The following is a 23,028-nucleotide window of genomic DNA, read 5'->3' on the forward strand; positions in this document are numbered from 1 at the left end:
ATACGCTAGTCTCGCGAGAACCAAAGTTTTTTACAGGAGCAAAGCAAAGTTTCCTTACTTTAGCAAAGGAAAACCAGGCTCCTCTTGGCTATTATCGAAATCCTCCAACATTTGTCTTTACAAATCCTCGTTTGTACTTCTAATTAGTGACCAGTGTTTTGATGTTTCATGGGATATTTCATGGCCCTTTTAAGAATAAACCCATTTAATAGAAGCATCTGTATCAGTATTAGTTCTTTGTATTTCATTCACAATACTTCGCAAAAAAATGCTATTAAACAAATATTCAAAATGTACAAACTTTGTTTCTACATTAAGTTAGAGATGTAAAAAAAAAAAAAAAAAAAAAAAAAACACTGGTAAAGAATTCTTCAAAAATGTATTTAATGAACAACAGACATAAGATATGTCTAGTTTTCTGTCAATGTTGATTATAAGCACAAAAATTTTGAATAGCATTTTTATTTCTGTATAATGCATTATGATTGGAGGAGACAGAAGCATCCTAATTTGATTAGGGTATAAATGCTGAATCAATGTATTTCCTGGTCGTCGCACTCTGCAGGACAACATAAATGATTGTAGACTTTTTTATTGCAAGAAAATAAATCTTCAAAAGACTTTTGTCTCATACCTTTATTGAAATGGAAAATTGCCGCAACACGTTTTAACGGCTTTCATAGCAACTGTGGGCTATAAGGGCCCTTCTTATAAATGAGTCTAAAACAATAAACATATATGCAGTGTTGCTCAATGTTTAACTTGGCTTCAGATGCATGATTATTTCATTTGCTACAAACAGAATACAAAAGAAGTACATTCAATGCAGCCATACATGTGGTTGTCCTGGCACCACAGCTGTTCACATGTCCATGGGTTAATGCACATTTTGTATATACGAAAAGTATTCTGCAAAAACTTTTAGGGGGCCCTTGGTTTGGGGGGGCCCAAGATGGTCGCCTACCTTTGCCTAATGGGTGAGCCTACCTCTGAGAGTGAGAGTTACTGAATTAAAAATCATAAATGGCAATTTCCATGACACTGGGAAGTTTTACCTGAAAAAAAGAAGAGAATTTGCAGCTATTTTATTATGATGCCAAGTAGCAAGTTGATCTATAAAATGTTAACTGAATATTTATTGCAAATATGTGCCATTCTACAGAATTGGCACAAACTGCTGTCCCACAACCAAAAAAAAAAAAACCACGCACACATTCAAAAAGCATTTAAGTAATTAAATCTTAGATGTTTATTAAGATATTTCTATTATCTATCGAAACCCACAATAATATTTAAAATATTAGTAAGCTTAGTATATATGTATATATATATAATCATCATTTATTGGGTACTTTCAATTGGGAGGTGGCTGTCCCGAACCCTAACCTCTAAATTTCAACTTATGAATATTATATCGAATTTTTTCCATAGTAGTTTTTAAAAGTATCTTTCTGATTATTTTAAAAAGTGAAGCTCCAAAAAAAGAAAAACTTTTTTAATCTCACTACCAAAACAGTGTACGTGTTAGTTCATTGGCCAAGACTGATTTTAACCACATCCACAAATTTATGATCAGGAAATATTCCAGTGTCCCTCTTTCTCATAGCTACAAGGTGTGAGTAGATAGTCAACATCATCAAAAATCAAATTAACTCAAAAGAACGAAAAATCTGTGTAACTTTAAGGAACGTCACTACTTAACACCTTTTATCTGCAATTAAGCACACTTTTTTTGTGAGTTATTCCACAACTTTAAGTTTTTACATGTATGGGGTTGTTTCAGTAGTGACAAAAGCAAACACAATCCTCATATTTGGAAAAAATAATAATTTAGTACAATTTTGGTGTTTTAGTAGTGCTTTAGTATGAGAGTAAAAATTCTGTAATGTGATGTGGTTGCTCCAAAGCATTACTGTCACTACCGAAACATGGGATGTTTTGTCAAACAAAGTATATAATGAATTATCAAATAAAATGTTATGAAAGTCTTTGGTTTAATGTATATTCAAACTAATGAATCCTTAACTTTGAAATCAATATGATCATCCTTTTGCCTTTTACAAGAAAAACTGGATTCAAAATACAAAAAATCTCAAATTACATTTGATATATTGTTAAAAATGTAAATGTTATTGATTTATCTCTGAAAAAAAGTAATAAAATAATAGCAAGAAAATATATTTACAATCTACATGTAAGCAAAATCCTAATAGGTCAATATAACCATTCTAATTAAATTTTTATCACTGTTTCGGTAGTGACAAATTTGGGGAGAGGACAAATATTCCAAAATTTTCTGAAAATACAATATGAGAATTAACTGCACAATTACAATTTGCATATATACATTTTTTTTTTCTTCTTTCCCAAGATGTTTCCAACTCTGACTTTGGACAAATTCTGTTGAATGGCTCATATAAAAATGATACATAAAATCATTTGGAAAAGTATATTGCTTTAAACAAAATCCAATAATACCAATAAATGTCAAGAAAGTAAAGACCCCTGAAATGCACATAATATTCCCGGACTTGTAGTTGAAAGTGAATTTAATGCGATTACAGCCTTTTCAAGGACCCACAGGCACCCTACTTTCTCCAGACTGAGTGCACAGGTGCTCCTTTTTCTAAACCTCTTGAACACTGCAATTTCTTGCCAGAATGAGTTTGCAAATAACTCTTCAGATCTATTTGCTATGTGAAACCAGGGCCTGAATTTCGTTTTTTAAACTGGGGGGAATTCCCCCCTTACATGGGTCACATGGGAGGATTTAAAGATTCGGCCCCAATTTAGCCCCGATTTTGACACAACGGGGTTAAATTAATCATCTATATTTATTTATGTCTACAGATTTTAATGTATGGTGGTTTTCAAAACCACTTTTTCAAAATTTGTCATGCTCTCCTCCAAACTTTCAGTAAGAGTGTATTTCATATATTCAAGTTCCAGTTCATTTTTTTTTACTTTATACAAAATACACCATGAACTGTTTAAACTAATATATGTCACTTATTTCTTCATTATTTTGAGTTGCTTTCATTTTTATGCCTTTTGAGTGAAGAATGTCTCAGCTTTTTAAGATATAGCTTAATTTTTTTTCTTCTAATGTTTAATCAAAGAATCTGATCTGAAATTAGCATTCCCATTACTAGGTGATATTTGACTCCTAAAAAGTGATTTACAGGGGAATTTTATTTTTACCTTTGTAATGGCATTTTTCTAACTTTATTAAAAGTATTTCATTAACTTTATATTTTAAAATTCCTTATCTTGCATTGTCAAATTTGAAACAACTATATAAGCTTTTTAAAATTTCTAATTTGGAGGCATTAAATAATAGGCCTAATAAGTCACTGATTTGATCACTGATTCATCAATCAGGAAAGCCATAGAGCATTGAATCCAATTTGGATCCGCTACAACCTAAGAATGCACGTTCATCATATTGAATCCAATTTGGATCCGCTACAACCTAACTAGAAAAATATTACGAATCCTTCTAATTTTGGATCCGCTACAACCTAAAAGCTACAGGCCACAAAAACTATCTAAACTTCCATTCATGTCAAAAAATTCTAGAAAAAAGTTGTAGCAGAGAAAAACTTACCCTTTTTCTAGAGAAAACATAAGTTATTTGATTATAAATTACAGTCTGGTTTTCGTAAAAAACATTCCACAGAAATGGCGTTACTTAAAGTTTCAAATGATATTATGATGTCAGCTGACTCGAAAGAATATACATGTTGGTTATATTGGACCTCTCATCAGCTTTTGATACTATTGATCATAATATTATGATATATATAGACTCCGTGACCTGGTTGGTATGTCTGGATCAGTTTTAAAATGGTTTTCATCCTACCTGTCTGGTCGAAGTTTTAGTGTGTATGTGAATCAGATTTTGTCTGAAACTGCAGAGTTGTCGTGTGGGGTACCTCAGGGTTCTGTCTTGGGACCTATTTTGTTCCTCTTGTACATATTTCCTCTTGGTCAGATAATTAGTCAGTTTAGCGACATATCGTATCATCTGTATGCAGATGATATCCAACTGTATTGCTCCTTTAAGGAAACTGAGTTCTTCAAATTGTCTTCCTTAACCACTGTTTGATACTAGTCAGACAGTTGATTATGTGAGAACTTTTTGTTTCTGAATTCTGACAAAACAGAAACACTAATTATCGCCCCTGAAAGTAAAATCCCAAAGATAATACAACATATTGGTGACTTGGGCTCGTCTGTCCAACCAACCTCAGGAGCTTAGGTGTTGTTTTTAAATCAGCTATGTCCTTGGAGCTCCACTCTAAACAATTAGTTAGAAACTGTTTCTTTCAACTGAGGAACATTTCCAAATTAAGATCATTTGTGGCTAAGGGTGAGTTGGAGATGATCATTCATGCATTCATCTCCTCTCGTTTAGACTACTGTAACAGTCTTTTTTGTTTGAGTAAGAAGGAGCTTTATCGTCTCCAGGCTGTTCAGAACTCTGCTGCAAGGCTTTTAATTCACATTAAGAAAAGAGAACACATCACACCGGTTTTAGAAGCACTTCACTGGTTACCAGTCCAGTATAGAATTTATTTGTTGAATTTTTTAAAAAACAGCGTAAGACTTTGCTCTTCAAGCAGGATTTTGGTTAGTCGAGGTTTTTTTTATGGTTCTTTGTTATGTTTGCGTTTTGAATTTCTTCTTGTTTATTGATTTGTTGTAGCCTATTAAATCAATATCACATTTACAAACTCCATTAATAATCATTAAATCTGTCACTCTCCTTAGTTCATCGCGATCATACAAAGTTCCATTATAATCAACGAAGCTCTCTACACTGCACAATGAATCTCTTATTTACATTGTTTGTTTATGAAAGGATTCGTGAGATTGGCAATGTCTGTGATACATTCCTCAACACTGCAAAAACACGTAAAAACCTTTAAAGCTCCCCTCAGCGCAAACACAAATATGCATTTGCGTGCAACTCAGAATATTAGAGCGCGTCACACAGCCTTGTATGAATAAGATCAGTGCGACACAGGCCACGGAGAGCACGCCGATGCTACAGGACTCAACGAGAGTCAGAGAAGGCCGGTGCAGCGCTGTTTGTGGAATTAAATTCTAAAATATAGACAGACTGTTTGAACCGGTGATTTCTTTTTTCGCTTCTGTGGCTGTGTTTCATAATTAGATCTGAGATGAGGCAAATACATTAGTGCGGGAATTTCTCACATTATAAAAGTTAAATTATGCGCAATTCCCGCGCTGAAATTCAAGCCCTGGAAACTCACACTAAGCATACTCGAATAGGCCTCTCTGTGGTGTGAACTCTCATGTGGGTATAAAGGGTTGTTTTCTGTCTGAAACTCTTTCCACATTGTTCACATGTGAAAGGCTTCTCTCCGGTGTGAATTCTCATGTGAGTCTTGAGGTTTGCTTTTTTTGTGAGAGTCTTTCCACAGTGATGACACATAAAAGGCTCCTGTCCCATGTGAGTTATTACATGGCTCTTTAAGTGTTTCCTGTCTGTGAATGTACTTCCACACTGAGGGCATATAAAACAGCTCTCACTTGAGTGAATCTCCATGTGCTTACTAAGGCCTTCCCTACGTACGAAACATTTTCCACACTGATCACATGCAAAAGGCTTCTCTCCAGTGTGAACTCTCATGTGAGCCGTAAGATTTCCTTTTCGATTCACAGTTTTTCCACACAGTTTGCAGGTGTAAGGCTTCTCTCCAGTGTGAATTCTCTTGTGAGTATAAAATGTTGCTTTATGTGGGAAACGCTTTCCACATTGACCACATACAAATGGCTTCTCTCCAGTGTGAATTCTCATGTGAATTTTAAGATTATCTTTTCGGGGGAAGCTCTTTCCACACTGTTGGCAGGTGTAAGGCTTCTCTCCAGTGTGAATTCTCATGTGAATCCTAAGATTATCTTTTCGTGGAAAGCTCTTTCCACACTGGTGGCAGGTAAAAGGCTTCTCTCCAGTGTGAATTCTCATATGGATTTTAAGGTTTTCTCTCGATTTTAAAATCTTTCCACAATGTTGGCAAGTAAAATGACTCGGAGTTCCAGTCTTTTCAGTCTGTGAACTACAAAAAGAAATTTCTCCAGTAATTAAATCGTGTTTTTCATGCAGATCTTTCTCTTCTGTTTCATCCGGATCTTGACTCTCCTCTTTCAACGCCATCAGGTCTAAAGCAGAAAGAGACAAATACATGTTAAGCTGAGTTTAATGGCATAAAGCAAATTGACATCAAAACATTTAGACATTTAAGGCATCAAAACCCCAACTTAGCTGTAAGCAGAGATGACGGGCTCAAGTACTATAGGGCCATTGTAACAATGCATTTAAGTGAGTAAAATAAAATAGGACAAAGTCTGTTGTATGTGACGCAGTTCCTGCTGCCAGTTGATGGCACTGTAACCAAGACTCACAATAGGGCCTTTCGCACCGCTTTAGTTGCAGAACTAAATGTACAGTACTTCAGTACTGGGATGATTTTGTGTGAACTATTTCCCAGTACCATTTAAAGGGTTGCATTCGCACCGACAGTGTGTACTAGGAAGTGACATAAGTTGTGCTGGTTAGACCCTGCTCCGGAGTAGGAGCTAATTTGGTTCTTGAAAAAGGCAGCCTGGTACTAAAATCGCACCCAGTTGCGGCGGTGCGAAAACGCCCAAAAGTGGGTAGTTCCACAATTAGTTCTGGTACTATGAAAAGATTCCCGCGGTGCAAAAGGCCCTAATAATAACAACATCCATGCTCAACTTTCAATCCCATTTTTCACTATAAAATTTATCAGGGTCTTTCCAGGTCAAATCAAATTTCAGAAACTTCCCCGGCTCAAATTTTTGATACTGCTAAGATTTTTTTCTGAAGAAAGGTAAACATGTATAATAATGAAAGACAAAATATTAAATGTCATGGATGTATATTTACTGAGTAATCCACAGTTTTTTTTAGAGGTAGGTCAAAATGGCAATTTTCACCTGAGATTCATAGCCAAATTACAGTGGGGTAAAAATGACTTTAGTAGGATGGCAGCATCATTTTATTTTTACACAGAGATTGGTAGGTCTACTAGTGAAATCTGTTGCATTTAGCCATTCTTGAAGCATGTGTCAATGGGGACACTTCAAAAATGGGAAAAAGCACTTTCTGAGTTTCCCCCTTCCCAAAGTTTGCATGTCTATAACTCAAGAAGTATTAACGATATCTCAATATCATTTTGGATTATGGTTCTAAATAAACTTTTCCTTTGGTATCTACGTTTTTAAGGCCCTGTCTTGACTGGCACAATCAGAGATACTGGAATCTCAATATAGCTCCATGAATGAAATTGTACACATTTCCAGTGGTCAAAAAGTAAATCTGGGTCAATTTGCATTTAGCTGATACTTTTTTTTTTTTTTAAATAAGGAATGCCTGAACAACAAATAATGTTAAAACTAGAGATGTATCTATGTTTCATTCTATCAAAATAATTGCATCGAACATATCTAACTGGCTGAGTGGTGAAAATGTATTTGCAAAGTTTGTGTGGCTATAATTCAGAAACCATTAAAAATATATAAATATCCTTTTAGATATTTATATACTAAAGCTTTTCTTTTGGTATATTAATTTTAAGGTTCTATATCGTACAGTCCCAGAGACATGGGGATCACAATACAGCTCCACTGGATGAATTTTAACCATTTTCAATGGATGAAAATTAAATGTGATTAACATTTCATAAAGTTGATACCTGTATCAATGTATTTAAATAGAAATGTTTGAAAAACAAATAAAGTTGAAACTACAAATGTATCTTTTTTTCCTTCTATCAAAACAGTTGCATTAAACACTAATTTGAGCAATGTCTCTACCAATCTCAATGACACTTTGAAATTGAAATAAAGAAAATAAAGAAAACAAACATGATGCGCTTTCTTCCATCTGGTCTTGAATAGGAGCGCTTCACAAAAATGAACCAAAACGCAGTGAATACATGCCTCACAGACATGATAAATATATCTATAGAAAGCTTTAAATTAGTACTTAACGAAATAAAACATCAAAAACAATAACTCGCTTTCGCTGATTACTTTAAATAATTGCATTAATATACCTACTTATTAAATACAAGCATATATGAACATAATTTAGTAAATTGCCTGTGTTGATTCCTTTCATAAATAAACACGTCATTGTTTTCAAAGGGTCAAATCCTTTAGCAAGGCAGTATAAGAATTTCAAAATATTGAGAAACTCATGCACCACGAAGCAGACTTCAACCTTTCTGCAGAATGGTATTTCTTTACCACAAGTCATGGCATATCACCCTGCAATGGAATAGGAGGCACTGTAAAATGCTTGGCTACAAGGCCCAGTCTGCAGTCTAGCATCACAGACCACATCCTCTCCCCCCACCAATTGTTCCATTGGTCTGAAAACCACATAAAGGGCATTACATGTTTCTTTGTTCCCAAGGGGCGGCTGGAAGAAACAATAGTCTCAAGAAATTTGCTTTGTCAAAGCGAAGAAGATTCCTGGGATAAGCCACCTGTTTTATGCCAGATGAAAACGGAGAACTCTGCAAGCTTCGAATTTCTGCAGAAACCACTGGCTCTTTAGTCCAGGTTTCTGAAGATCTGATCTGATCTGATCTTAAAAGCTACCAAGATGGCGGCGCGGCCACACGCAGCGGCTTCTCTCTGTCCCGACAGAACGGTGTTTTCGTGTTTTTTGTCTTGTGAGTCGCAGTGTTTTTGCACGTTGTCGTCACGTCTACCTGTCTGTAAGCGCAAAAATACAGTCGCGAGTTTCTGCTCGATGTCGGCAGAACCGCATTTTTACAGTTAAACTCCGCGCAAGCAGAACAGCTGCGGGATCTCGATCTGCTCTACGGAGGCCTTCACCATCATCGACCCCCACTACTGCATCTCGCCCGCAGCGGAGGCGCCACAAGCGGCGTGAGAGGAAGCAGCAGAAGAGGGGGAAGCGCGGAGGTATCCGGGCTAGGCTAACGGCTAACCCACACAAGCCATCTGTCCCCACCATCGTACTGGCTAACGTACGCTCGTTGGACAATAAACTGGACTACATTCGTTACTACGCTCAACTCAGAGGACTGTAAGAGAGACTGTTGTGTTTTTGTGTTCACGGAAACATGGCTCAGCAACAGCGTTCCAGATGGCGCTATTCAGCTCGACCAGCTGACGTGCTATCGAGCGGACAGAGCTCTCGTCGCGGGAGGAAAAAAACCCGCGGCGGCGGGCTTCGTGTTTACATCAATGACGCGTGGTGCCGCGATACTGTTGTGATCAGCAAACACTGCTCAACCCTGGTGGAGTTTATGATTATTAAGTGCCGGCCGTTCTATCTGCCGAGGGAACATACTGCTATACTGCTCATTTCAGTGTACATTCCCCCATTCAACATCACCAGCAACAGGAACGACGCACTTAATGAACTGTACCAACACATCAGTGAGCAGCAGACAGCACACCCGGATGCTTTTCTCATCATAGCTGGGGATTTCAACCATGCTGACCTTAAGAGTGTGTTTCCAAAAATACACCAGCACATCAACTTTCCAACACGAGGTAATAACATTTTGGACTTTGTTTACACCACACAGAGAGGAGCTTACAAAGCCCTCCCCCTCCCCCACCTCGGAGCCTCAGATCACATCACTGTTATGCTAATGCCTGCATACAGACCACTCATTAAAGTCGCCAAACCAGTTTACAAACAGATTAAAGTGTGGCCAGAAGGATCATCAGAGATTCTTCAGGACTGCTTCAACACAACTGACTGGGACATGTTTAAACAGGCTGCCACATGCAATAACACCACCGACCTCCAGGAGTACTCAGAGACTGTTACTGCCTACATCAATAAGTGTATTGATGATGTAACGATCACAAAAACTATCACTGTCCGGGCCAACCAGAAGCCATGGATGACGGGGGAGGTCTACAGACTCCTGAAGACACGGAATGCTGCCTTCAGAGCTGGAGATGAGGTGGGCCTGAGAACAGCCAGGGCCAACCTGTCCCGCGGCATCAGAGAGGCTAAGAGGACAGCACTCCAGGAGGATAGCTCACCAATTCAGTAACAGTAGAGACACTAGGAGCCTGTGGCAGGGGATACAGACCATTACGGACTACAAGCCCCCACCACGGACCTGTGACAACAACATCTCTCTGCTGAACGAGCTGAACACCTTCTTCGCTCGCTTTGAGCAACAAAACAGCACCACTGCACAGAAGACTCCACCTCCTCCCGGCGACCAGGTGATGACTCTGACCCCTGACAGTGTGAGGAGATCCTTCAGCAGGATCAATGCCCGCAAAGCTCCGGGTCCTGACAACATCCCTGGGCGTGTACTGAAAGACTGTGCAGCAGAACTCACTGATGTCTTCACAGACATTTTTAACATCTCACTGAGTCAGGCTGTTATTCCCACATGCTTTAAAACTACCACTATCATCCCAGTCCAGAAGAAGCCCTCTCCATCCTGCTTCAATGACTACCGTCCTGTTGCACTTACCCCACTCCTCATGAAGTGCTTTGAACGGCTAGTCATGCACCACATCAAGTCTGCCCTCCCCCCCTCCCTGGACCCATTCCAGTTTGCATATCGGTCCAAACCGGTCGACCGATGATGCCATCTCCACTGCCGTCCACTCAGCACTCACCCATCTGGAAAAAAAAAGGACTCTTATGTCAGAGAATGCTGTTCATAGACTTCAGTTCAGCATTCAACACAATCATCCCTCAACAGCTCATTCACAAACTGGTCGAGCTGGGGCTCAACACTTCGCTGTGCAACTGGCTGTTGGACTTTCTGACTGGAAGACCTTAGGCAGTACGGGTCGGCAGCAACACATCCAGCACCATCACACACTGAACACTGGGGCCCCCCCAAGGATGTGTGCTGAGCCCCCTCCTCTTCACTCTGCTGACCCATGACTGCACACCGTCACACAGCTCCAACCTCTTCATTAAGTTTGCGGATGACACGACTGTGGTGGGTCTCATTAGCAACAGAGATGAGACAAACTACAGGAGCGAGGTGAGCCGCCTGGCCGGGTGGTGCAGTGACAAACAATCTCTCTCTGAACGTGGAGAAGACGAAGGAGATTGTTGTTGACTTCAGGAGAGCGCACACTCAGCATGTTCCTCTGACCATCAACGGTGCGACTGTGGAGAGAGTGAGCAGCACCAAGTTCCTGGGTGTGCACATCACAGAGGACCTCTACTGGACCGTCAACACCGCAGCACTGGCCAAGAAATCACAGCAGCGTCTCTACTTCCTCCGCAAACTGAGGAGAGCCAGAGCCCCACCCCCCATCATGTACACATTCTACAGAGGCACCATCGAGAGCATCCTGACGAGCTGCATCACTGTGTGGTATGGCGCCTGCAACGCGTCCTGCCGAAAGACTCTACAACGCATAGTGAGAGCAGCTGAGAAGATCATTGGTGTCCCTCTACCCTCCCTCCAGGACATTTATGGAACACACGTCTCACCCGCAAAAGCCCTCTGCATCACAGGTGATCCCACTCACCCGTCACACAGCTTCTTCAGTCTGCTGCCATCAGGGAGGAGACTGCGGAGTCTCCAGGCCAGGACCAGCAGACTGAAGGACAGCTTCATCCACCAGGCTGTCAGGAAGCTGAACTCCCTCCCGAACCTGCCCCCCCTCCCCTCTTCTTCCCCAGGCACCACTGAGCTATGAACCACCCCCCCCCCCCACACACTAATTATATGATGACATGCACGAGTCACTTGTGCAGCATTGGTCTGCTCACTCACCGCTCACTACCTCATTCGGCATGGAACTACCTCATCAGTCAGTTAAATAACTGCTCTTGGTCACTTGTCACTTGTCACTTTAATCAGACTTAAGATATTTTTAATAAGTGATTTTTTTTGCACTAAAAAATCTTTTAACTGCACTGTTGTTCACTTCATTGATTTGCACTATATCTGTCATTTACCCTTGCGCTGCTTTATTTAACTTTATTTTTAACTTGTATTTTTGTCTTTTTTGTCTTTTTTTTTTTTTTTTTTTTAAAAATCCCTTATTGTATAATTGTACAAATACATTTTATATTTGATCTAGTTATTTTTTTTAGGCTTTAATGTTAATGTTATCTGTATGCACCGGAGACTGAGAGTAACGCAATTTCGATTCTCTGTATGTATGTACTGTACATGTGGAAATTGACAATAAAGCAGACTTGAACTTGAACTTGAACTACGTGAAGCAATATATGCTTAGACAATACATTGCTGCAGTGTATGACCACAAGTGGTATGTTGGCAGCACTGTGGAGTGTGATGATGAGAGGCAAGATGTTCTTGTTTCCTTCATGACCCAAGTGTTGGGTGCTTCCAAAATATTAAAGTGGCCAAGATGTGCAGACAAGTGCTATGTTCCAGTCAGCCACATTCTGTCATCTTCCTGTGTCTTCGACTGCCAATGATAGAAGTTATGACTTTGAGGAAAAAGACATTCAAGGGATAAATCATGCCTTCCAGAGATTTGTTGATATACAGTTCTGAAATACAAGTGTGAAATAAATGTATTGCACCAGTTAAACAGACATATTTCATTATTCTTGATACAGTTTATTTTTGGACTCAAGATATAGACATTTATCTGAAAATATAAGTAGATGTCTAGTTTTAACATTTGTTCTTAAGCCATTCTTTTTAAGGGCTACACAATCATGGGGAAGACTGCTGATCTGACAGTTGTCCAGAAGACAATCACTGACACCCTTCACAAGGAGGGTTAAGCCACAAACATTCATTGCCAAAGAAGCTGGCTGTTCACAGAGTGCTGTATCCAAGCATGTTAACAGAAAGTTGAGTGGAAGGGAAAAGTGTGGAAGAAAAAGATGCACAACCAACCGAGAGAACCGCAGCCTTATGAGGTTTGTCAAGCAAAATCAATTCATGAATTGGAGTGAACTTCACAAGGAATGGACTGAGGCTGAGGTCAAGGCATCAAGAGCCACCACACACAGACGTGTCAAGGAATTTAGCTACAGTTGTCGTATTCCTCTTGTTAAGCCTATCCTGAGGCATCTTACCTGGGCTAAGGAGAAGAAGAACTGGACTGTTCCCCAGTGGTCCAAAGTCCTCTTTTCAGACGAGAGCAAGTTTTGTATTTCATTTGGAAACCAAGGTCCTAGAGTCTGGAGGAAGGGTGGAGAAGCTCATAGCCCAAGTTGCTTGAAGTCCAGTGTTAAGTTTCCACAGTCGGTGATGATATGGGGTGCAATGTCATCTGCTGGTGTTGGTCCATTGTGTTTTTTGAAAAGCAAAGTCACTGTACCCGTTTACCAAGATTTGTGGAGCACTTCATGCATCCTTCTGCTGACCAGCTTTTTGAAGATACTGATTTCATTTTCCAGCAGGGTTTTTGGCACCTGCCCACACTGCCAAAAGCACCAAAAGTTGGTTAAATGACCATGGTGTTGGTGTGCTTGACTGGACAGCAAACTCACCAGACCTGAAACCCACAGAGAATCTATGGTATTGTCAAGAGGAAAATGAGAAACAACAGACCAAAAATTGCAGATGAGCTGTAGGCCACTGTCAAAGAAACCTGGGCTTCCATACCACCTCAGCAGTGCCACAAACTGATCACCTCCATGCCACGCCAAATTGAGGCAGTAATTTAAGCAAAAGGAGCCCCTACCAAGTATTGAGTACATGTACAGTAAATGAACATACTTTCCAGAAGGCCAACAATTCACTAAAAATGTTTTTTTTTTTTTTTTTTTTATTGGTGTTATGACGTATTCTAATTTGTTGAGATAGTGAATTGGTAGGTTTTTGTTAATTGTGAGCCAAAATCATCACAATTAAAAGAACCAAAGACTTAAACTACTTCGGTCTGTGTGCACTGAATTTATTTAATACACAAGTTTCACAATTTGAGTTGAATTACTGAAATAAATGAACTTTTCCACGACATTCTAATTTAATGAGCAGCACCTGTATTTTGATAGAATGAAACAAAAATACATCCCTAGTTTTAAAATTATTTGTTGTTCAGACATTCCTCTTTAAAAGAAAAAAAGAATCAGCTAAATGCAAATTGACCCACATTTGGTTTTTGACCACGAAAAATGTGCATAATTTAACATTTTATGCATAGAGCTATATTGAGATCCGAATATCTCTGGAAATAGACAAGACAGGACCTTACAAATATAGATACCAAAGGAAAAGTTTATTTTGACCAATAATCCAAAAGGATATTGAGATATTGTTAATACTTCTTGAGTTATAGGCATGCAAACTTTGGGGAAAAAACTCAAAGTGCCTTTCCCCATTTTTGAAGTGTCCCCATTGACACATGCTTCAAGAATAGCTAAATACAACAGATATTACCAATGGACCTACAAATCTCTAAAAATAAAATAATGATGCTGCCATCCTTCTAAAGTCACACAAAATTGACATTTTGACATCTCTCTAAAGAACTCTGGATTTATCAGTAAATATACATCCATGACATTTAATAATTTGGCCTTCTCATTAATTTATGCATTTCTTTCACCCTAATAAAAATTATAAAAATCTAAAATTTGCGTCAGGGAGCTGGTTGAGTTGAAATGTATTGAACCATCAACATCAAACATATCAAAAAACCTTCAAAATCTTCAAATATTTTGGCATCAAAATTTTATGAGTTTTTAAACATGTAAAGGGCCCCAAAAGCTCCCAAAAAACATAATAATAATAATCCTTAAAAAAAAAAAAAAAAAAACAATAGGGCTCTGAGGCCAATGGGTAAAAATTATTTAGAATAAGTACAGCACTCATCATCACAGGCATTAAAATCCAAGGACACTCCAGGAAAATGTATAACAACTACTTCTCATCGCAGCTACATGTATCTTCTACTGCTATTAGGTGCATCAACATAGACCATGACATTCTCTGATTATTATTTTGGCATTTGTACACAAGCATTAGCACGGTTTAGGTCCTATCTATCCCACCACTGTTACTCATGTGTCTTAAACACAAAGTATGGAGCGCCACAAGGCTCAATATTAGGGCCTCTACTTTTCTCCTTGTAAATATTCCCCCTGAGGGACATTATAATTTTCTTCACTGTTATACAAATGATTCTCAAGTTTATATGTTAACCTGAAAACACTTAACCTAACCAGTTAATGAAGTGTATCATTGATATTAGGGCTGCATCAATTAGTTAATAAAATAAACAATAAAAAGAATAACCAATAATGAATATAATCACCAACAACTTTTTATTTATAGTTCAAAAATGTTTTCTGTTCTATATCTCTGAATTAAAATGAACTGAATGGCATATACACTGTTTTTCTCTGTTTAAATGTTATTTTCTTTTTGAACTGCTCCCCCTTTCCAGCCATACAAATAGTCAGACTTCACCTGCAACTGCCTACAAGTTGGTCTGTGCAAAATTTAAATGAAACAAAAGACAACATCAATGTGGACAGAAAATATTTGGCATGACTTTCAAATATCCCCCCCAAAAAAAAAAAAAAAAAAAAAAAAAAAAAAAAAAGTACTTCATTGATTATGGTGCTTATGCTGTTTAAATGAAACAACCATGAAGCCTCATGTCACTTGGAATCTGTTGTGGAGCAAACTTGCTAGTTTGTTTTATGCACTGTTCTTATAGGCCTATAGGTATGTTTGGACTGTTGGGAAAATTTATTTTTTAAAATCTGTTTAAAAAAATACATAATGATTGTGTAGAAAAATCACAGTGCTTTTAAAGCATCTATTGTTTTGCAGTTCTTATGAAGTTAGTGTTTTTTTCTTACCACAGCCCTTTAAACTGAAGAACAAATATAGACAGCATGCAGTAACTGCTGTAAAAGCTGTCAATGGTCCAAATGTTTTATTTTTTTTTTTACAAGGCTGATGGTAATGACATATGACTTCATTATTGCTTGATTCATCATTTACTCTTGTGTATAGTTATCTAATGTGTGACATGTCAAATAAAACCATTTTCCAAATAAAATACATTCTTTAATATCATTAATTTCCGTAGAGCTGGATATTTTAACAAGGATCAAATGAGTGAGTTGAGCTTTTAGAATGAAAACCAACCTGTTTGTTCCTCAGAATCTTCTTGTTTGACTCTGAATGCTTCTTCAATCTTCATGTCTTCACTCTCCTCTTTAATTAATGCCATCTTTATAATAGCGTGTCACATGGATCTTAATTGCTTCAGCAGGAGCTTTGTTCTGTTTAAGATTAGAATAATTAACAAAAAGAAAAATAAATTAAAACTAAATCTCTGGATGGGTCTCAATCAGCTCCCTAGCTCAGTAATCAGTACACTGGTAAGGCAGTCAATCTGGGGTGCACTTCCCAGAAGCAACTATGGTTGCAAGTTCTGTTTCAAGTTCAAAGAAACTAACGACCATAGTTAACGAACTTTGGCTTTTGGAAACGCACCCCAGACTAAGAGTTAATGACCTTAAATAAACCTGGGATGTGTTTCCCAAAAGCAACTTTGGTCGCTAGTTTCATTGTTACTGATTGTTACCAGCTATAGTTGCTATTGGAAAACACACCCCTGATTAACTAACATTCAAAACTAACACTACAAATGAATAAATTAACACACTATACAGGCATTTCTTATATAGGCCTAGTTATCATTTATATTCGGTATTTATTGGCATTTTATTTAATATTAACATTTTATTTAATATTATACTTCAGTTAAAACAATTGGTTTATAAAGTCATTACACGTTTGTTGTTCTTCTTGTTTTAAGCAGAGGCTGTAGTCAGAGTGCAGAGATTCAAGCACTTAATCGAAAGTTGCTGTGTTCGAAATTTCATATAATCACACTATACTCTTACTATTTCTGTAGTATCCAGTACGTATTTATAGCTTTCAGTCACGTGGCTAGCTCAAAGACCTGGAAAGCGAAATATCCATAGTACTGCAGCACAAGCCTGTCAATTTTCCATCTGTTTCCAAGCTGCAAATATTTAGGAAACATCTCAAAAGAATAAAACTAAGATATGTGAACAAAATGCAAGGTTTGGCTATTTGCAATCCATATTATGTACCCGCCGCAATATTTCAATCACTAAACAGCGTGACAAATCGTTGTATTTAAAAATGTATTTTAAACTGTGATATTAAAAGAACAAATTCAGTACACACCTTATTGATTATGCTTACTTTATATAGGCAAGCAGAGGAGCCCGGAATATGAACGTGATGCGTTAAATGGGTCCGCGTTTTCTTTATAATGGTTTTCTATGAGAAAACATTTAATACGAAACTTTGCGCATTGCATTTATATTCTGGGTTCATCTGCTTTCCTGAACAGAGTATGCATCATCAGTAAGATGTGTACTGAATTTTGCCTTTTAATATGAGCGTTTTACTACATTGCTACTTAATGCAAACTGCTTAAAAATAACTGGTGGTTAGTGGAGCAAAGCCTTGTTTTGCCCTCCAGGTGGGTGTCCTATAAGGGTGCGACGTCACCAGAAAACAATCAATACTGTGCATATTTTCTGTATGCATTGAATACCTGAATAACCTACTACATTTGGCAGAATCTGCTAGAAATAACTCAAGTACAGTGAAATCAGTACAGAAGCTGTTTGGAATAGCATGCTACCATACAAGTGCATCCAGAAAGTATTCACAGCGCTTCACTTTTTGCACATTTTGCTATGTTACAGCCTTATTCCAAAATGGATTAAATTAATTATTTTCCTCAAAAATCTACAAACAACACACCATGACAACGTGAAAGAAGTTTGTTTGAAATCTTTGCAAATTTATTAAAGAGCAGGTCATATGGGTTTTTGAAAAAATATCTCTTTTGCAGTTTATAATGTAGCTATCCTTAAATTAAAACAATCCGCAAAGTTGTTAATCAAAATGTGCATGATAAATAAAGATTGTCTCTCAAAAAAGAGAGTCGATTCTGAATCGTCTTGAGTCGTTATATTTCCGAATCTTTTGCCTGTTACCATTATACGTCACTGGGTAACACATTTGCATAATCCCCGCCTGCCCGCGAAATACGAACAGAGTCTGACCTGCCCACAAACACTTCCACTAGTTAGTGTGTTTACATGATGTTGAAAAGACGCTGTCTTCAGGGATAACACAGAAATACAATTCTAACCTTCTGCTGTGTGCATGTCATTTTACCAATGACTGCTTCTCTAATCTTGGCTTTTATCTTCGTTGGCTTCTAATCTTCTTAATTTGGACTAACAAGCTCTCTGAACCACGACCTGTAAGTACGATTGATACGTTATATGTACATTTTCAATTCAACACTCAAAAAAAGTTTTTGTGTTAATATGTGCTGTATACCTAGTGCAGCTTTAGGTTTCCAGGTAAAGCATGACTTTACTGTCTTACTGACGTAGTTCTGATAATTTGCTGTGAACCCACTATTTCCTAAGAATGTGTCTATTATCGTATACGCATGTTGTTCTAATGACTTTGTTTAATAATAAAGAATGTAGTGTAGCACACAAACTTTATAATCATTGTGAAATTGCTGTTTATTGTGCTGCACCGGCAGTTAAAGGGTTAATGCGGGAGAGACGAGCAAGTTAGGCTGGTGCTCTGCGTTCTGATTATAAGTTAAGACAGAGCGTCTTTTTTCTGTCATTCTTCAAACATTACAGTAGACATATTTTGGTTTACAAACTGTATTGTTTCATCAGTTAGTCACGTTAGCACTAACGTTTTCGCCAAGTGTTCACAGTTTAACAGCTAAACTTTAGCTGATTGGAGCACTATATTGTTTTATCTAACTGGCTCAATGACTCTTCTCTGTTCTAATCCAAAGTCTATAGAAGGACTTTGGCCAACACAACAGGCTTGTCCAGCTGACCAATCAGAGCAGAGTAGGCTTATGGAAGGGAGGGGTTTGCTCCAAACTTGCTTGGAACAAATTGTTTCGAAATCATTGGCAAATGAATCTATATTAAATGTATATTCTGAGAAAATTACAATGTTTTCTGACCTTAGATGCATTTAAACCTGTTGCAGGGGACTCCAACACAATATTAGGACACTTTGAAATATCATATGACCTGATCTTTAAAAATAAAAAACAAAAAAATTACTTGAACAAAGTATTCATAGCCTTTGCCATGACACTCAAAACTGAGCTCAGATGCATCCTGTTTCCACTGATCATCCTTGAGATGTTTCTATAACTTGATTGCAGTCCACCACTGGTAAATTGAGTTGATTGGACATGATTTGGAAAGGCACACACTCGTCTATATAAGGTCCCATAGTTAACAGTGCACGTCAGAGCACAAACCAAGCAAAGAAGTCTAAGGAATTGTCTGTAGACCTTCGAGACAGGATTGTGTCAAGACAGATCTTGTGAAGGGTACAGAAAAATTTCTGCAGCATTGAAGGTCCCAAAGAGCACAGTGGTCTCCATCATCCGGAAATGGAAGAAGTATGGAACCATCAGGACTCTTCCTAGAGAGGGCCGCCCGGCCAAACTGAACGATTGGGGGTGAAGGGCCTTAGTCAGGGAGGTGACCAAGAACCTGATGGTCACTCTGACAGAGCTCCAGCATTTCTCTGTGTAGAGAGAAGAACCTTCTCCGCAGCACTCCACCAATCAGGCCTGTATGGTAGAGTGGCCAGACCGAAGCCACTCCTCAGTAAAAGGCACATGACAGCCAGCCTAGAGTTTGCCAAAAGGCATCTGAAGGACTCTCAGACCATGAGAAAGAAAATTCTCAGGTCTGATGAAACAAAGACTGAACTCTCCGCCCTGAATGGCAAGCATCATGTCTGGAGGAAACCAGGCACCGCAGCCAGCCAGAGACCAGACTTGAACATCTCTGGAGAGATCTGAAAATGGCTGATGGAGCTTGAGAGGTCCTGCAAAGAAGGGCAGAAACTGCCCAAAAATAGGTGTGCCAAGCTTGTAGCATCATACTCAAAGACTGTAATTGGTGCCAAAGGTGCTTCAAAGTATTGAGCAAAGTCTGTGAATACTTATGTTTTAGTTTTTTCCAATAAATTTGCAAAGATTTCAAACAAACTTCTTTCATGTTGCCGTTATTGTTTGTAGAATTTTAAGGATTTAATCCACATTTCCAGTCAAGTCAATTGATGTCATTTTTATCTCTAAAGCACTTTTTTTTAATTTGTTTTTTTTAAAGCTAGTAAATAATATTGTAGTAATATAATATATAAATTGATATTTCAATTATGCAAACAGAAGCTTTAAAAATAAATGGAGTGTCTATTCACTCTTACTGGAAATAGCCCGATTTGTAGGCAGAGCTTATTTACATTTATCTCTAAAACAACACTTCAAAAGACGCCTGATTATCGGTAGTGTCAGTGGTGTAGCGAGTAATGCTGCCTTCACGTTCTATCAGAATTATCATAAATACGAGTTTCCTAATCGGAAATTAGAACGCCTCAAGTCGTTTTTCCTACTAGGAAATTCGGAAATAATTTTGATACCAGAGTTTGGACAGGTCTTAATTTTTAAACATGGTGGAGGGGACAACCATTGCAGCTCTCAATGTTGTTCTCTGTCTTGTTGCTAAAGTAGTGTATTTATAGGCTAGATATGAATGATCATTCGAAGCATATTGTATGTTTTATAAGCAGTGAAACAAGCATGTATTTGAATTGTCTGCAAACTGCATGTGTAGCGCGGTGAATGTTTATGATAGTCAACCAATGTGATGCTACATTTTATTCTTTCCGATATTAAAGCACTTGACTACATCAAGCTTGTAATCACAACTTCATAAGTGGGAAACAGCAAATTTCTGATAACAAGGTGAAGGCAGCATAAGACCCAAAGCAACTGCATTCAACATGATCAACCCGAGTTTGAATCCGCCTTCTGCCAAACTCATTCTTCTCCTTTTCCCATCACCTCCCTGATTGGAAAGGTATTTATTTTCATTAAAAATAAAGGAAATGGCTGATAAGAGATGCATCTGAAGAAAGGAAACAGATGGTATCAAATACAGCATAGCATGTGAAACTGCCGTATGGTACAGTGACAGTATTTACCGAGTTCATTAATTATTAAATGAGTTCAATCGGGTAATACAGCATTGTTTACTAGTATGTATGAACCCTTATTAACAAGAACAGCTAGCACATTTATTTGTAACAGCCTCGACAGCTGTGCTGGGTTCAGTGTCATGTAACAACACTCAAGCATACTACTCTCAAACATTATTTGTTGATTACTGTATATTGTTTTACACACCATTCTTGAAATGTATATAGGCGGTATGCACTTTGTACTGCGCATATTGCGTGTTTTTGAAAAAGGGATTACCGAGAAAGCGAGCGAAATTAGACGCATGTTTTGTTACTCATTTGTGGATGCGCTTTTCTCGTGTTAAATATAAACACAAGAATAATAAAGCATTATAATGTTATATTCAATAACACAGTTTGTTCTGCATTGCTTGAAAAAAAAAAAAAACAATTGTTTGAACGGTTTAGATTAAAACATTAAATGCTTAAAAATACACACCGTACCTTGTTAAACACAGATGCAGGAGCACGACGCGTTCTTCTGACGCCACATCGCCAGATCAAAATAAAAGTCCACCAGCTGCTCTCTACAGTCACTATGAGTGCTTCTCAGACGCAATTGCGTCCTTCCTGGCTACAGTCCTGTCCACTGATCTATATTATAGATCAGTGGTCCTGTCACTACTCGATCCGTACCGGAAATACGATTTGTACTGCGCATGCGAAAACAATTTACGGCAATTTCTGTAGTTTTAATAATACTGTTGTTATAATAACACTAATAATAATTTAATGTTTTCATGTGATGTTGGCACCTCCCTATCCGTCCCGGAAATAGTCCTTTACTAGTGATTCTCTTGATATAATACACTTTGATAAAATATATCAAATTAAATTATATTATGTGGGGCAGCTGTGGCCTAATGGTTAGAGACTTGGACTAGTCTCTGAAGGTCGCAGGTTTTGTTTTGGTGCTGGGAGGAGTTGTAGGTGGGAGGGAGTGAATGAACAGCGCTCTCTTCCTCCCTCAATACCCATGGCTGAAGTGCCCTTGAGCAAGGCACTGAACCCCAGTTGCTCCCCGGGCGCTGGATATAGCTGCCCACTGCTCCGGGTGTGTGTTCACGGTTGTGTGTGTGCACTTGGATGGGTTAAATGCAGAGCACCAATTCCGAGTATGGGCTACCATACTTGGCAAATGTCATGACTTTCACTTTGATTAAATTGTGTATTCGATTATAATTCACTTATTAAATCAATTCAGTAAAAAAAAAAAAAAAATTATTTACATTTGGTAATTCAGGTGTGTATACAAGTGTGTGTTTTACATTTAATTATTAATTTTCTAAAGATATGTTTACTTATTTCAGCATACTTTAACAAATGACTGCATCTAAGAAACACAAAAATATATATTTTTTTCAAATTATTTATTCAAATTCATTCATTCATTCATTCCCTTCCTCCCTCGTCTACTACAATAATTACTGATTGAGGAACATGGCATTGACCTTCAGGCCTTGTTTATCAACACAGTATGACAAAAATGTTTCCATGTCATCTTGAAACTGAAAAATAAACAAAAAGTCATCCTTTGCTTCAGGGAATTCACTGCCCAGGGCCTTTCTGAGTGCATTTTGTTGATCTTCACTGTTCATCTGCAGAAAAGCAGGCTCCGTCACCTCTCCACAGAATAAGTCTTTGTGATTCTGTACCCAGTACCAAGCTGTATGAAGGTCTCTCACAATGGTGGGCTGTTGCACCTGAATATACAAATATATAATGGCACAAAAAAATTAAACTATTTATCCAACTTGCATGCAACTCCGTGATATATGACCACTAAAATCATTTACCTTATCAGTGTCCCCTTCAACCACAACTCTTTTGCTGGGTGACTGTTTGGTGGTGGTGGATTTTGACACCCTAAAGACAGGCTCAAGGGTTCCCTGAAGGAGCTGGGATGCTTCTTCGGTCC

The 23,028-nt window shown here is 38.2% G+C and overlaps 1 protein-coding gene across 2 annotated transcripts; it reads right to left on the reverse strand.

Moving 5' to 3' along the window:
* Nucleotides 1–3,646: 3,646 nt before the first annotated feature.
* LOC109081146 (gastrula zinc finger protein XlCGF7.1-like) lies at nucleotides 3,647–21,760 on the reverse strand. Of its 2 annotated transcripts, XM_042722860.1 has the most exons (3): nucleotides 21,555–21,760; nucleotides 16,122–16,258; nucleotides 3,647–6,189 (listed from the first exon to the last, which is right to left on the reverse strand). In XM_042722860.1, exons 2-3 carry the CDS (start codon nucleotides 16,204–16,206, stop codon nucleotides 5,276–5,278), a joined length of 999 nt encoding a protein of 332 aa, XP_042578794.1. In that variant the 5' UTR covers nucleotides 16,207–16,258; nucleotides 21,555–21,760; the 3' UTR covers nucleotides 3,647–5,275. The 2 variants fall into 2 exon arrangements, with proteins under 2 accessions (XP_042578794.1, XP_042578795.1); XM_042722861.1 differs by lacking the exon at nucleotides 16,122–16,258.
* Between the last annotated feature and the right edge of the window lie 1,268 nt (nucleotides 21,761–23,028).

The sequence above is a fragment of the Cyprinus carpio genome, chromosome B4 (genome assembly GCF_018340385.1).
Source record: "Cyprinus carpio isolate SPL01 chromosome B4, ASM1834038v1, whole genome shotgun sequence".
NCBI classification, from domain to species: domain Eukaryota; kingdom Metazoa; phylum Chordata; class Actinopteri; order Cypriniformes; family Cyprinidae; genus Cyprinus; species Cyprinus carpio.